This window comes from Vidua macroura, chromosome 7 (assembly GCF_024509145.1).
Source record: "Vidua macroura isolate BioBank_ID:100142 chromosome 7, ASM2450914v1, whole genome shotgun sequence".
Taxonomy (NCBI): domain Eukaryota; kingdom Metazoa; phylum Chordata; class Aves; order Passeriformes; family Viduidae; genus Vidua; species Vidua macroura.
Window position 1 is genome coordinate 10,949,296 of NC_071577.1, and position 13,004 is coordinate 10,962,299.

A 13,004-nucleotide genomic window follows, 5' to 3' on the forward strand; every position below is an offset into this window, starting at 1 on the left:
GCCAATATGAGCCTCTCTCTCAGCACATACCCGCTGGCTCTCCAGGGTTGGAAGTCTAACTTGGGTGTTCCAGAGCAGTCTGATCATATTCATCTTTTCAAATAAAAATAAATTCATTTTAACTCCACTTGGGCAAACATGAAGCATCTGTAATTCTGGATTGAACAAACCCAAACAAAGACTGCAGAAGCCCTGCTCTCCACTTCCATGTTCTCAGCCCCTCAAGACACAGGCTGGTCAGCCCAGAACTTTTCATCAGTATGGAGGCAAAATGAGCTCTCTATCCTCGTCTATTCTCTCAAATTTCTCAAAAGACATAAAACACAGTGATAGTGATGAGGAGTCTGCTATTGATTTGCTCACTATCACCACAAAGAGTTGTCACTGAAGTGGGAGCCCTGAATTCTGACGGGGGCCCCCCTTACATAAGTTACCTGGCCAGCTCTGCCTCACTTAGCCAGCCTCAGACACCACACTAGAAATTAATTTTCTACTCCAGTGGCATATCTTTTTGGCTTGTCACAGTGTCCACTGATGTTACAAGAGCAGCTAACATCCCCCCAAGCTCTGCCTGTATCAAAGCACTCGCGTTTGACTAGAGAAGCCCCCGGCACCACAGCGCCCTTGGCAGCGCTGGCACAGCATCAGCCACAAGTAACTTGCCCTCCAAGGTCACAGTCAGCCCTGCGGCTCCACAGAGGGCTCACAGCTAGACAAAGAGCTCTGAGTGTTTACAGGGCCTGATCCAAAGGCCAGTGAAACCAAAGACTGCTGTTGATTTCAACCCATTTCCTAGTGATCGGGCCCACAACTGCCCAACTCATTCTTTTGATCTTATTTACATATTCATATACCAATTGCCTGATTTTCTTAAATCTGTTTCAACTGCCCACTAGGGACCACACAGCCTGGAGAGGTTTACCTAGCTTCATTTACCCCAAATCACCAGGCATTAGCACCCTGCCTTGGGAAAACAGCGCCTTCTTCCCTGCCAATAGCAACATCTGAATTTGAACCCTGCAGGCTATGAGTTCACTGCTTTATACCAATTGTCAACATGAAACAGGGACCAAAGACAAGACCCAAGCACTCTCAGTGGCTGCTCTAAGTTCCAGAGACTCATGGCACAACATCTGCCCTGGCTTACCACCAGGCAATGGGACAAGTCATAGATGTTTCACTGCCTTACAGATTCTTAGAAAGATAAAACAGACCAGACCATAACCCTTGTATCACTGCATATGCTGAGCGAAGGCAAATGCTCAAAACAGCATTCTCACGCTGAATTTTTGATTGCATGCAAACTCCAAATAGAATAAAAGACTCCCACAGTAAATATTAATTCCCTTCTAACATGGGAAACACAAGAGTTTAAGAACTACTGTCTTGCTGTCATTAGAGAAAATTCCTTCCTTGTTTAAAATGAAGGAACTTATCACTTGGGTTTTATCTCCGAAGGCACATTTGGCTCTAGAAATGCAAACGATACTTACAATGCTTTAACGTGAATCAAAGCTCAATATTAACAGTCATTACAGATGTGCCCAGTCTTGAGCTGTGCGCTATTTGGCCTGCTCTACTGTAAACACTCCAATCGGCATAGTAAGTTTCACAACTTCACCAATCCACATTAAAATGCAGAAAAACACTGGGGCATAAACACACATACAACCCTGTGCTGGTACATGCTTTAAACTCCTTTAATTTGTGTGGTTTCTATTCAGGTCATTATTTAAAGACCAGCTGTTCTGCGAGTTAGCTAAAACATTAAATGGAATCCTTCATAATGAAATCATCTGACTTTGAGAAGGGCTGAGGTTTAGATGTAGCTGAGAGAGGAAGAGAGAAGAAATAGAAGGAAAACCCCTTACTACTCAGTAATAGCTCTCCTAAAACTATATAAAACCTAAAGGAAGTTCATCATTTTGGAACAGAGGGATTGCTCCTTAATCTGATCAGCTGGGCAGATAAACAGGCAGAAGCATTGTCACTATGCAGCCCTTCCTGAAAATATTGCATAAGCACATTACAGATCCATTTCTTTAACTAGATCAGAACTCCGAATACAATAAGCCATGATCTGTATCAGAAATGAATTTAGAAAGGACTCTAAATCCTTGTTAAAAGGGCAGGGATGAAAAATCAGAAATGCACAACCTGGAACTGCAGACCTGAAGGGACATTTAAAGCCACAGCGCCTGGATTTTCCCAGAGAAACTTATGTCTTTTTGCCACCAGTTGGTTCTCCTGCCAGCTTTTATACACACTGCCAGGTTTTCCCTCTAACTTCTCTGCACATAGAGAAATAAATTGCCAAGTGATTGGTTATAAAGGGAGATCCTTGATTTGTATTCTCATTAGTGAATTAGAGAATGAAATATCAATCTTCTTACCTTGAACTGACAGACACAAGTCACACTGTCTCCAATCCTTAAACACTCCCCATCAAATTTACAGGTATTGGTGTCGCAGAGAAAGAGATCATTTTCTCTGTCATCGTAACCTCAAATGTAAAGAGAGGGAGAAAAAAAGTCAGCTTTGGTCTAGCAAGAGAACAATATGGGATGATTGTATTCTAATGCACACAGCACAATAACCTTGTTGATGAAATTGATAGAGTCCAGATTTCCTTTTGTCCTTCCCTGTCCTCAGCTTTTCACTTTTCTTCTTGTTTCTCCCTCAGTGTTTCTCTCAGTTCTTATTCCCCACTACCTCACACACTTTTTTTTCTATTTCACGGACTCGGTTTCCTCAAAAGTCACCTGGTAATTATGCTATTTCATGGCTCTGGGTTGGAAATGTCATCAACTTATCCCCATCCGATCACAAATCTGTTGGACAAAAGTCCAAATTGGAATTTCTCCAGCCCATGACACAACAAAGCCCCCAATAATAAAGACAAACAGGCTGTGTGTTTTCTGTGATGGTCTGCCTGATCCCAATGAAGATTGATGACCTCTAAGTTAACAGAAGTGCCAGGATCCCCATGAGCCGCTGAGTGAACCGAGCTCTTTGCCTTCATATTCTCCAGGAAAAACCAACAGATCTGACTGAACATTCAGTTCACGAATACAAGCATGAATTTCAGATTTCGCTAGCTGACTTCCCACTCCAACAGCGAGTGGCAAGATACTAAACAAAACAGCCATATCAGACTCCAGACCCATTAAGATCTGAATCCATTGATTTTTTTTTTTTAAACATTCGAGTGCGCTTTAACCGTATCGCTACATGTTTAAAACGAAGAGCTCAGAGCGCAAATTCCCCCCGATCTAACACGTCATGTGCGATCCACGCAGCACCCCAAATAACGCTCTTCGCCTTAGAAGGCTACCACAGAAGGCTACGAATTATTTTACGTATCGGAGAAGGACCGGCTGCTGACCTGCACAGGAAACCCGTTGCAAAGGTCAGCCTGACTTTAAGACACGGGCAGCGGGATCCCGGTGCCGCGACGCCGACACCCCGATCCGCTCTCCGTTCGGTGCGCACGGAAACAGCCGCCCGCAGGATGCGCACACGCGGCCCCGTCTCCCGCTCCCGCACGCCGAGTGCCCCGTTCCAGCGCAGAGCCGCGCTCCGCCGGGGCCGGGGCTCTCTCTCTGCCCGGGGAGCCTCCCGCACCGGTGGAGGGCGCGGCTGCCGCGCCCGGCACCGCGGAGTGCCCCGGCGGCTGCGGTCGCACCGGGAACGGCGGCGAGCCCCGACGCCCAAGACTTTTAGCCTTCGCTATTCCCGTGCATTCAACGGGACGCGGCATCACCCTCTGAAGTTGCCTCCCCCGGGCTCGTCCGCGCAACTCCGAGCGCCCGGCGGGGCACGGCGGGGCCGGGCGCGGGATGCTCCGGTGCTTACCGGAGCAGTTCCAGCCGGTGGGCGTCTGGCAGTCGCTTAAGGAGGTAGGGAAGGCCGCCAGCTTGTCGGGGCGGGCGAGGACGAGCAGCACGGCGGGCAGCAGCAGCCAGCAGCAGCAGTCGCAGAGCGTCCAGCCGCCGCCGCCGCACTGCCGGGGCGGGGAGGGCTCCCAGGGCACCATGACTTCCTAACTCAACTCTCCGGCAGCGGCGTGCCCCCCGGGCGGCGCGGCGGGCGGCAGGGACGGGCGGCGGGGCCGCTGGGCATCCCGGGGCCCCGGCCGGCGGCGGCAGCGGGTCAGCGAGCGGCGGCCGGGCGCTACGCTGGGGCGAGCGGCGGAGCCCGGCGGGGCGGCGCGGGGGTGCGGGCGGCGGCGGGGCGGGGAGCAGCTGCCATAGGGGCCGGGCGGCGGGGAGCGGGGGGAGGGCGCGGAGGGGCCGCCGCCGCGCAGCCGCCGCCGCCGCCGCCTGCCCCGCTCTGCCGCCCGCATCCCTCTGCGCGGGGGAAGCAGCAGGTCCCGGCCCGCCGCGTCACGTGCGCCGCCGCGCCGCCCCCATTGGCCGAGCGGGATGCGGGGCCCGGCGGGCGGGGCCGGCGGAGCCGCTGCGCCCCGCGGCAGCGCCCGGGGCAGGGCCGGGCCGGGCCGGGCCGGGCGGCGGCGGCGGCGCGGGGAGAGCGCGGCCGGCGGGGCCGCGGGCGGTGCTCCGCACCCTTGCGCCCCGGGGCGCCGTCCCGCCGGCCGCGGGGATGCGCCCGCCCCGACGGGGCGCGGGCCGGGCAGCGCCGCGCCTCTCCGCGCCCCTCCGCGCCCACACATGTGCGCGCACGGCCCCGGCCGGCGCCGAGCCGCAGGTGGCAAGCGCGCCCGCGGGCAGGGACATCCGCGACACCCTCCGCGCACACACAGCGCACACGCCCGGGCGCCGCTGAAGTTGCCAACCGCGCGCCCGGGTGCCGGTGTTCAATCACGCGCGGCTGCGACGTTAGGAAAATAAAACACCGTCACGGCTGTAGGGTCTGGAGCGGGCACAGGGCTGGAGAGGTGACGAGGGGAAGAAACGAGCAGTGCGGGGAAAGCAAGGAGAAGAGAGAGAGGGAAGATCTTGCCCAGCCTCGGCAAGCAGCGGCCAAGGTCTTCTCGGGCTGCGGCACCATCCCCCCATCCCCGCGACGGAGTCGGAGGAAAATGCACCATCACTCTAGCACGGAGGGCTGCTCTTGCCCCCACACCTAAGGCACGCTGGCGGAGCGCAGCCCCGGAGCAGCATCCCGCCGCCTCCAGCCGGCGATGTGCCACGGGGCTGCGGGAGCCGCCTCCCCCGCTGCGCCCTGCGCCGAGGATCCTCCTCCCTCCTCCCATCTGGGGCTCCAGTTTTAGCAGGAGGTTGCCAGCACGGTGGTGGGGACTCCCCTCGCTCCCCCGGCGGCGGGAGCACGGCAGCAGCGTTCCCCTCACCCTCCCTCCGCGGCCGGTGTTGGGAGCCGCCGGCCCCGCCGCAGGGCTCGGGGCGGCCCAACTTCGCCCCCTCCTCCGCGCATCGCCGGGCCCGCCGCCGCTCGGCGCCCGGGCGCAGCGGAGCCGGCAGACACCCGCCAGGTAAATCGGACCCCTGGCCCGCGACCGGCGCTTAACGTGCGGCCGTGCTGCCGGCGGGATGGGGCGGCCGGCGGCTTGGGCGACAAGGACGCCTTAGACTGGAGAATAATAAAAAACGATCGGATCGATTTCTGCAGATGGCAGCAGGGAAGCGCTTTCTAAACACGGGCGCTGGACCCCGCGGCCGCCCGTGCCGGTGGGAGCCGCCGGCGGAGCAGCCGGGCCGGGCAGGACCGGGGCTCGGCGCGGATGTTGGGCGTTCGGCAGGTGGGCTGGGCTGGGCTGGGCTGGGCTGGGCTGGGCTGGGCTGGGCTGGGCTGGGCTGGGCTTGGCTTGGCTGGCCCGGCCCCTCCTCCGCCCTTGGGGGCAGCTCGGCATCTCCGAGGGCTCCGGCACCGCACGGGCGAGCTACGAGAGTGGGCGCTGCAGCGGGGAGTAGGGTACAGCTCTCTCTGGGCCTGGAGACCCCCGGATGTGTGCGAGGAGACCCTGCTGGGAGTTTGCTGTTCCCGAAAGCATTACCTCCTTTTCGACCCCTAAGCCAAGAGTACACACAAATCCTTACACCAGTACTACTCTTTGTTACCCCTTCATATAGGGGCATGGTATGCAGGAGCCAAGGAATACTTCACGCTCAGTTAATCCCTGTCTAGCTTCTCCCTAAGCTCTAAACCAGGTTTTCTTCTGGCTCCTTTCTCCCCTGTACAGAGCTCCCTGCTCTGCCCACCTGCTGCTATCTGTATTGACCTCTTCTGCCCACCTGTACTCCAGAAACCTTTGCTACAATTAAAGGGTATCAATTTGCACATTCCAATATGTTTTAAAACTCTGATGAAGACCCACACAAATCCGTGCCTACAGTTTCCTATTTACTAATCAAGACCTAAGCAGAAAGAAAATACTAATTTTTTACTGCCTGCTAGTGGTTGCACTGAATCTTATCCTTCATCTTCTGTGGCTTACAGAGCATCTGCCAGCTGAGTGCTTGGTGCCAGATCAATTTTTTTTCTTTCCTTTTATCTCTTTTCATGGCTTCTCATGCCATTCAGTTATTTCATATACTACCACGTTCCTTTTATTTCCTCATCCGCTCTTCCTTTTGGTTTTAACTTTTTTTCTTTTTTTTTTTCCCCTCCTATTCATTATTGCTTGTTAAAACTCAGCTCTCTGACATATCATTGACGTGCTTAAAAATCAAGAATGTCCTGGCTGGCCACAGATACCACAGTCACACAGCCTCACCAGGGGAATGTCCTCCTCTCCCTTCCTGTCTTTTTGCTCCCCCCTTGTTTCTTCTCCCCACTTCCCTGGTTCTTCTGTGTGGTCTCACCTCTCTCCATTCCCCTGGTAGCAATTAGCAAAGCCTGCAGTTTCTATTCCCTTCTTCTTTTCCTCCACTCTCCTCCCTTCTTCCACCCCAACCTGCCTTCATTTCTACATAGCTACAGGTCATAAAGGCACTGCTGGCCTCATCTCTAGACCAGTTTAACCAGACCACATGGGGAATTAAACTGCTAGGTCAGTCTTTCCCAGACGAGCAGCCAGAGCCTCTCTGACGTGTCCCTCCTGCCACAATAACTCACACTCCAGATGATCCCACAAGTGTACCCAGCGTTCACAGAGTACCATTAAATCCAGCAGCAGAGCCTGGCTCTGGCCCGTGCTGTCCCCAGAGTGCCATATAACACCGAGCTAGGCTCACGGTGCTGACTAACAATTACCCTGCTTTGTTTTCAGCCACTCACACAACAGGCACTACCTGGGGAGATGAAGAAGCCCCTCTGTTTGTATACTGGTTCTCAGACTTTGGGATGTGGAAGTTCCACCAGAGGTCCTGTATTTGGCACAAGATGATGCCTGAACTGTGAACCTGAAAGTGTCTGAAAGGCAATCTCTGTATGGCAGAGTAGGACAGTTTTTCCTCTGACTAGCACCAGTATCTTCCATAAAAAAGTATTTCCTTGTTGATATGAAAACTCTAGTTATAAAAACATTTTATTAAGATTAAAAAAAAATACATCTGTCTGCTCCAAAAGGGATGGCTAGACCCACAAGCCCCTTTTCTCAATTACGCTCTCTAGCAATTTCTTTTGAATTATAGAGACTGAGATACAATCATTTTTTCATGTAGTTCCTAGCTCCAAAGCATTCTACCCTCTTAATGCGACACTGCACACACAATCTCTCAGCAGCACATTATTCCCAGCTATACTTCAACACTTAGGCTAGTTGACATCTACAGGCTTGTACTCCCTGATGTGCCCATCCCATCTCACCAGTGCACAAAAACTACTACTTGTAAACCACGCAGGCAGCGCTAGGCTGGTGTGAGGTACAAATTGCGACCAACATCTCCTCCCTGAAACACTGAGGTCATGCTACTGAGCCACCAGTGGGGTTCCTTGCAGCTAGCTACATGCTTGACTCTAATGCCAGATGAGCAGCAAAAATAATCACAACCTTCTTGGAAGAGCCCTTCTCGTACATGATGAGGGCAGGCTACATCTCAAGTATTAAACCCACCTCTTGTAGAGCTTTTCTGAGGCCTGCACAGTTTTGAGATGCTCATGCTACAAGAAACAGGCTGATGAGTGTATTCAAGGGTAGCTGATACCGATGCAGATTTATCCAATACATGTGGCCGTGCCATGCATACCTGCGCTCAGAGATCAGCTCCCAGCTGTTTGAGGTGTTGCAGGCCCTCAAATGTCTCAAACTGAGGGCAGGGTGGGTCCTGGCTGTGCATGGCACTCCTTGAGTCCCAGCTGGGCAGCAGCAGCTGGCAGAGACTGGGGCCAGACTGCACCTGATCCCAGTCCCACGTAGCCACGTCTGTGAGTAATACCTTCTGTTGCTGTGCTTGGCCAGCAGACGCTGTACTAGAGAGGAGTTACACAATCTCAGTTATTCACACTTGTATTATATCTTGGCTGTGCTGCTCTTGGGAGGCTGCAGATTCCAAAAAGTTTCCCAGAACTTGGGAGAAGCCAAATGGTACAGATGAGTGTACCAAAACCTCCTCATCTACACAAGCTCTGGGTACACAACACCCGTTCTCTTTCTTCTCCATCTATGAAGCTATGACTATGTGTCTGATGTCTCTAAAGGCCATAGGAAGGTAACCTTGGTCAAGAATATCAGTGAAAAAAGGCTTCTTACAGTTCAGCTAATATTCATGAACTGTGTTTTCTATGAGCCAGCACTAGAAGTATGGGCTGACAGTTCTACAGCTGCTAAGAGCAAATCCCACCAAATGTACAAGGGATATTTGAGTTAGCCTCTTCCCTGCTGACACCACATCACAGCCTGTTTATGAAACACACATTTACAGAATTGAAAAAACCCTAACCAAACTCCACTCTGCACAATTCTTGAGAGAATGAGAGCTACATGTGTGTGAGCTACTGCAAGCTACCACCACTAGTTGTAGTTCCTAAGGAAAAAAAAAGTGAAAAAATCTATTTAACCTACAAGAGACTTGCCCACATGGTCACTGCTAATCCTAAAGAAAAATGGAGTGGGGGGCTTACCAATTTTCAGTGGTAATTCTTCTTGACAAAATGTGAGTCTGTTTCAAAAGATCCCACCAGAAAAGGCTTGGAAGCACAGTTGCCAGTTGAAAGACCCAAGGCAGAAGGAAAGGATGTTACCAATTCCAGCAGAAGACCAGCGAAGGATACACAACCTGTATGCACTTGCTGTGTATGAAGCAGGAATTTCTCCCCTCACCATGGAAGAACAATGCTCATTTCAGCTCTGTGTATTTTCAGGCCTGGTTTGACCAAAAGTTGGCATACTTAGCCTAGACACGTGTTTCTGTCAGAAGTTTGTGAATCTCCAGCAGATTTTATGATCATCTATTTTTCATGTGTGCAGGAAAAGCACACATGGCTTCACTCGAATGCACAGGCAGGAGGGAGCTCTTTGCCTACATGCAGTTTTACAGATTTTATACAGCTTTCAGCTAAATCACATATCTCCATGCAAAGTATGCCACTCTTGGATATCACATGGATTTTTAATGCTCTGAGGGATCCTTTGGGTCTATAAACAACAAGTAGATTACATTCATCTACATCATGACAGACTTCCCCCCCCCCCCCACACCTTGCTTGTGAGACAAAATATGGCTCTTGTTCTTCCCTGGAACTAGTATGGAATCCAAGCACAATTCATGTACAGTTATGAGAAAACCATGCCATATTTTTCATTGTAATTAACTGCTTCAGAGCAAGACTTCTCATGTATAAAGATGAAGAAAGGTCTCAGCTTTGCCTGAAAGATAAGTTGCCTTTCAGCAATGTCTCACACTTTGAGTTTTGACTGAAACATTCCACTGCTTTGGTGACCTGTTGTGCCAAAAAAGCTGTCTTGTGTTACGCTTCGCTTTCAGCTGAATTTGCTGGCACATGCCAAGGGACAGAACAAAGTATTGCAATTTATACTGGAACGCTATTTTGTGCTGCTCCACACATGAAATTGATGTCAGGAAAAAGTGCACAAAGGGCATGGAAAACGTAAATAAATACTGTGATCCTTTTACCTTCAGTTTTAAATAGATGGATTGAAAAGCATGGATCCTAAAGATTTATGAATCCGTTTATAGTCCATTCTGGAGTTTTAACATTTCATGCAGCTTGTAGGAGGGAGTGTATTATTTATAAAAAGTCATGGTTATTCAGAAGTGTTTATTTCTGAAAAGCAACAAAATATCTTCAAAGGAGAAGAAGAAATTCATAGCTCTGGTTTACTACCAGGGTTAGCCAACTTAAAAGTCTTTTCTCATTACTGATTTGCAAAGGCCTTTGCTCTTAGAAGCATGTTTGGAACACAGGGCATTTTGCTACCAGCAGTAGAAATCACCTCCATCTCTCAGGACAGACAGCACTGCAATGGATTCAAAGAGGTGGTGGTGGGGGAACCTTTACTGTTGTGGAGGTACTTGAGCTTTACTTTTGCAGCCCTTTTCTCAGCACAGTATTGAATAGAAATTCAGAACTAGGGCCAGCAGGGGGAAAACCCACAGCAGCTATTCACAGATACAATTTCTGTGTGACATCAATTTCTTGGCCATGTGAACAATTTCTTCTGTCTGATGAAATGTAACATCCATTTCTTGTTTTCATTTTCTATCTTTGGGCTCCTTTGCCCAGAGTTGTTTTTAAGACAAAGGGCCTGAAAGGATTATAATGTAAAAGTAAGTGCAGCCTTAGCATAACTTTGGTCTTTCTAGCTACTTTACCTCATTGGAATTGCAGTGATTGCTTTTCTTCCTAGCAGGTAATAAATCAGTTTCAATGAAAAAGAAAAACAACTCAGACATAAGCCAGCATTTTCAAATGGTATTTCTCCATCAACTTTTAGCTTCACCCTCTGTGGAAGTGGAGCTTGCAGAAGTTGCATTAGGCTCACCTCAACTGGCCACACTGTATCCTATCTAGATACAATTCCTGCAAGCCACCAAGGGAAGTTCGTAGTTTAACTGAGCAAATCCCAAGCAGTCTGACCTATCCCTCCAGTCTCTGCTTGGCAGTGCTGTCAACAGGAACACCTGAACTGTGTCTATCTGTAGAGCAGAGAGCCCAGCCACAGACAGATGCAGCACTGCTCATCACAGGAGCCATTTCTGGCTTGTCTCCAGCAGACCCTTGAGGTGGATGGTGCTGCTCAGGGATAAGAGGGAGTCTCTCTGTGGTTAATAGCTCCTGGTAGATTTTATTTCCATGAATTTCCCATGAACCCCATGAACATATGGCAGCCAGGAGGACCTGTGGTCATGAGCTTCACAAACTATGTGAGAAGATAGCTTTCCTAAACTCGGCACCTGCTAACATCATTTGATACTCCTACTTCATGCATTATGAAGTAATAAACAATCATTTTATATTCAGCACCTTGTGCCAGCCCTTATCTGTAAGCCCTGCTCCATGTCTTCTGATAGATTGCTAAATCATCCTAACAGGTAACATCCTGCCCATGCTTTCCTTTTGAGCGGGGATGGAGATCTGGCACCCGTGCCCCTACTCATGAGAGGCATCAATGGGCAGTGTCTGAACAGTGCATGCACTGCCAGCAGGAGTGTCCCTTCCATAGTCCTGAGAGTGTCCCTGCTGTCCTGAGCACATGACATGGGTACAGTGTGTGAACCCAAAGACACTGTTACCTGTTAAACACAAGGGTTTGGGAACTAAACAGCACCTGTACACCCCAGGCAAATACTGGGATAAGTTCAACTGCTGTGCCATGGTATTGTGCCAAAGTGGTGACCAGAGTGGTGGTCCTGTGTGCTACTCAGTGAGAGCCTGGTGGACAGCCTTCAGCTGGCCTGTCTCAGGTCAGAGAGTGAAGGGTCATGGGACCCATTGCCAGCTCTCCTTGGGAACGGAGCATCAATGAAAATTAAGTATAACAGAAAAACCACTAAGGCTCTTGAAGGATTTGCATAAGAAGGATTTTCACCTGGATCAGAAGTCAAAATCCTTAGAAATTTTTGCATACACATGCACTCATACCAGCACACATGCATGAAATATAATGCTTTAGATATTACGAAATCAGATTCCACATCTGAGAAAGGGGAGGCCTAGAAGAGCTACAGTTTTGTAAAACATCATTTGGCACTTTCCATCTCAGGATCTGAAAGGGATGTTTTGGCAATACTGACATTGTACACAACAGGCTACCAACTGCAGGCACAGAGATGGTGTTCTAAGGAAAATGAATATTGCTTCCCATTTAATATATGGCACCAATACTTGGTAGAGTTTCTTAACAAGCCACACTAATCTCCTATCTGATTTGCAAGCTACCACACATGCATTTAACTTTACCTTAAACGAAACAAAACAGCAATACAGTGAAGTATTATTGAAACCTGAAAACAGTTCACTCCATATAATTAAATTTTAATTCAAAATGTCATTGCTTGTGTACGATAGAAACATTTTTTATGATCAGTCAGACAATTTCTACATAATAGTTACCTTTATTTGCAGGCATATTGACTCAAAACAGTAAAAAATGCAAATGAAGATTCTTCACTAGCTAAAATGATGTCAAATTATATATACAAATGGTAACATAAAAGAAAAAAAAAAAGATTTGTCAAGTACATCAAGTAAAGCTCTGGAACAATACAGAACTCCTTGCTGCCTTAATCAGAAAGTTTAATAGCTTCCATTTAAAGAAAGAGGAATTAAAGGCAGAGTGCAGTCCTAAATACCACTCCCATCTACTCTGAAAATGGTGGCAGAGTAATTTTTCATAGGTCTGTGACACACGAATAGAAAACGTCCTGGGTATTTGCTGCCCAACACATGAAAAGTGGGTTTTGCATCTAATACTGGGAGACCCAAACTGAAGGTGAGCAAGATACCCCTGCACTTGTGATATCCACAAAGTTGCTCATCCCTGTCCACAACCTCTCAGCTGTGTTTTCCTCTGCTGGTGATCCATGTCTTTGCTGACCCTGCCCTGCTCTTCCCTGTGCTGTGAGGTTTCCAGGCACAGCACACACCCTGCTCTCCCACGGTCCCACGCTGCTGGGAGAAGT

The 13,004-nt window shown here is 49.7% G+C and overlaps 1 protein-coding gene across 1 annotated transcript in view; it reads right to left on the bottom strand.

The window, feature by feature from the left end:
• TMEFF2 (transmembrane protein with EGF like and two follistatin like domains 2) overlaps nt 1-4,143 on the bottom strand; it is a 125,237-nt gene extending 121,094 nt beyond the window's left edge. Inside the window, exons 1-2 of the mRNA XM_053981736.1 lie at nt 3,856-4,143; nt 2,394-2,503 (exon numbers count right to left, since the gene is read on the bottom strand). Coding sequence (XP_053837711.1) covers nt 2,394-2,503; nt 3,856-4,036 — 291 coding nt within the window. The 5' untranslated portion in view covers nt 4,037-4,143. The remainder of the gene's footprint in view (nt 1-2,393; nt 2,504-3,855) is intronic.
• Between the last annotated feature and the right edge of the window lie 8,861 nt (nt 4,144-13,004).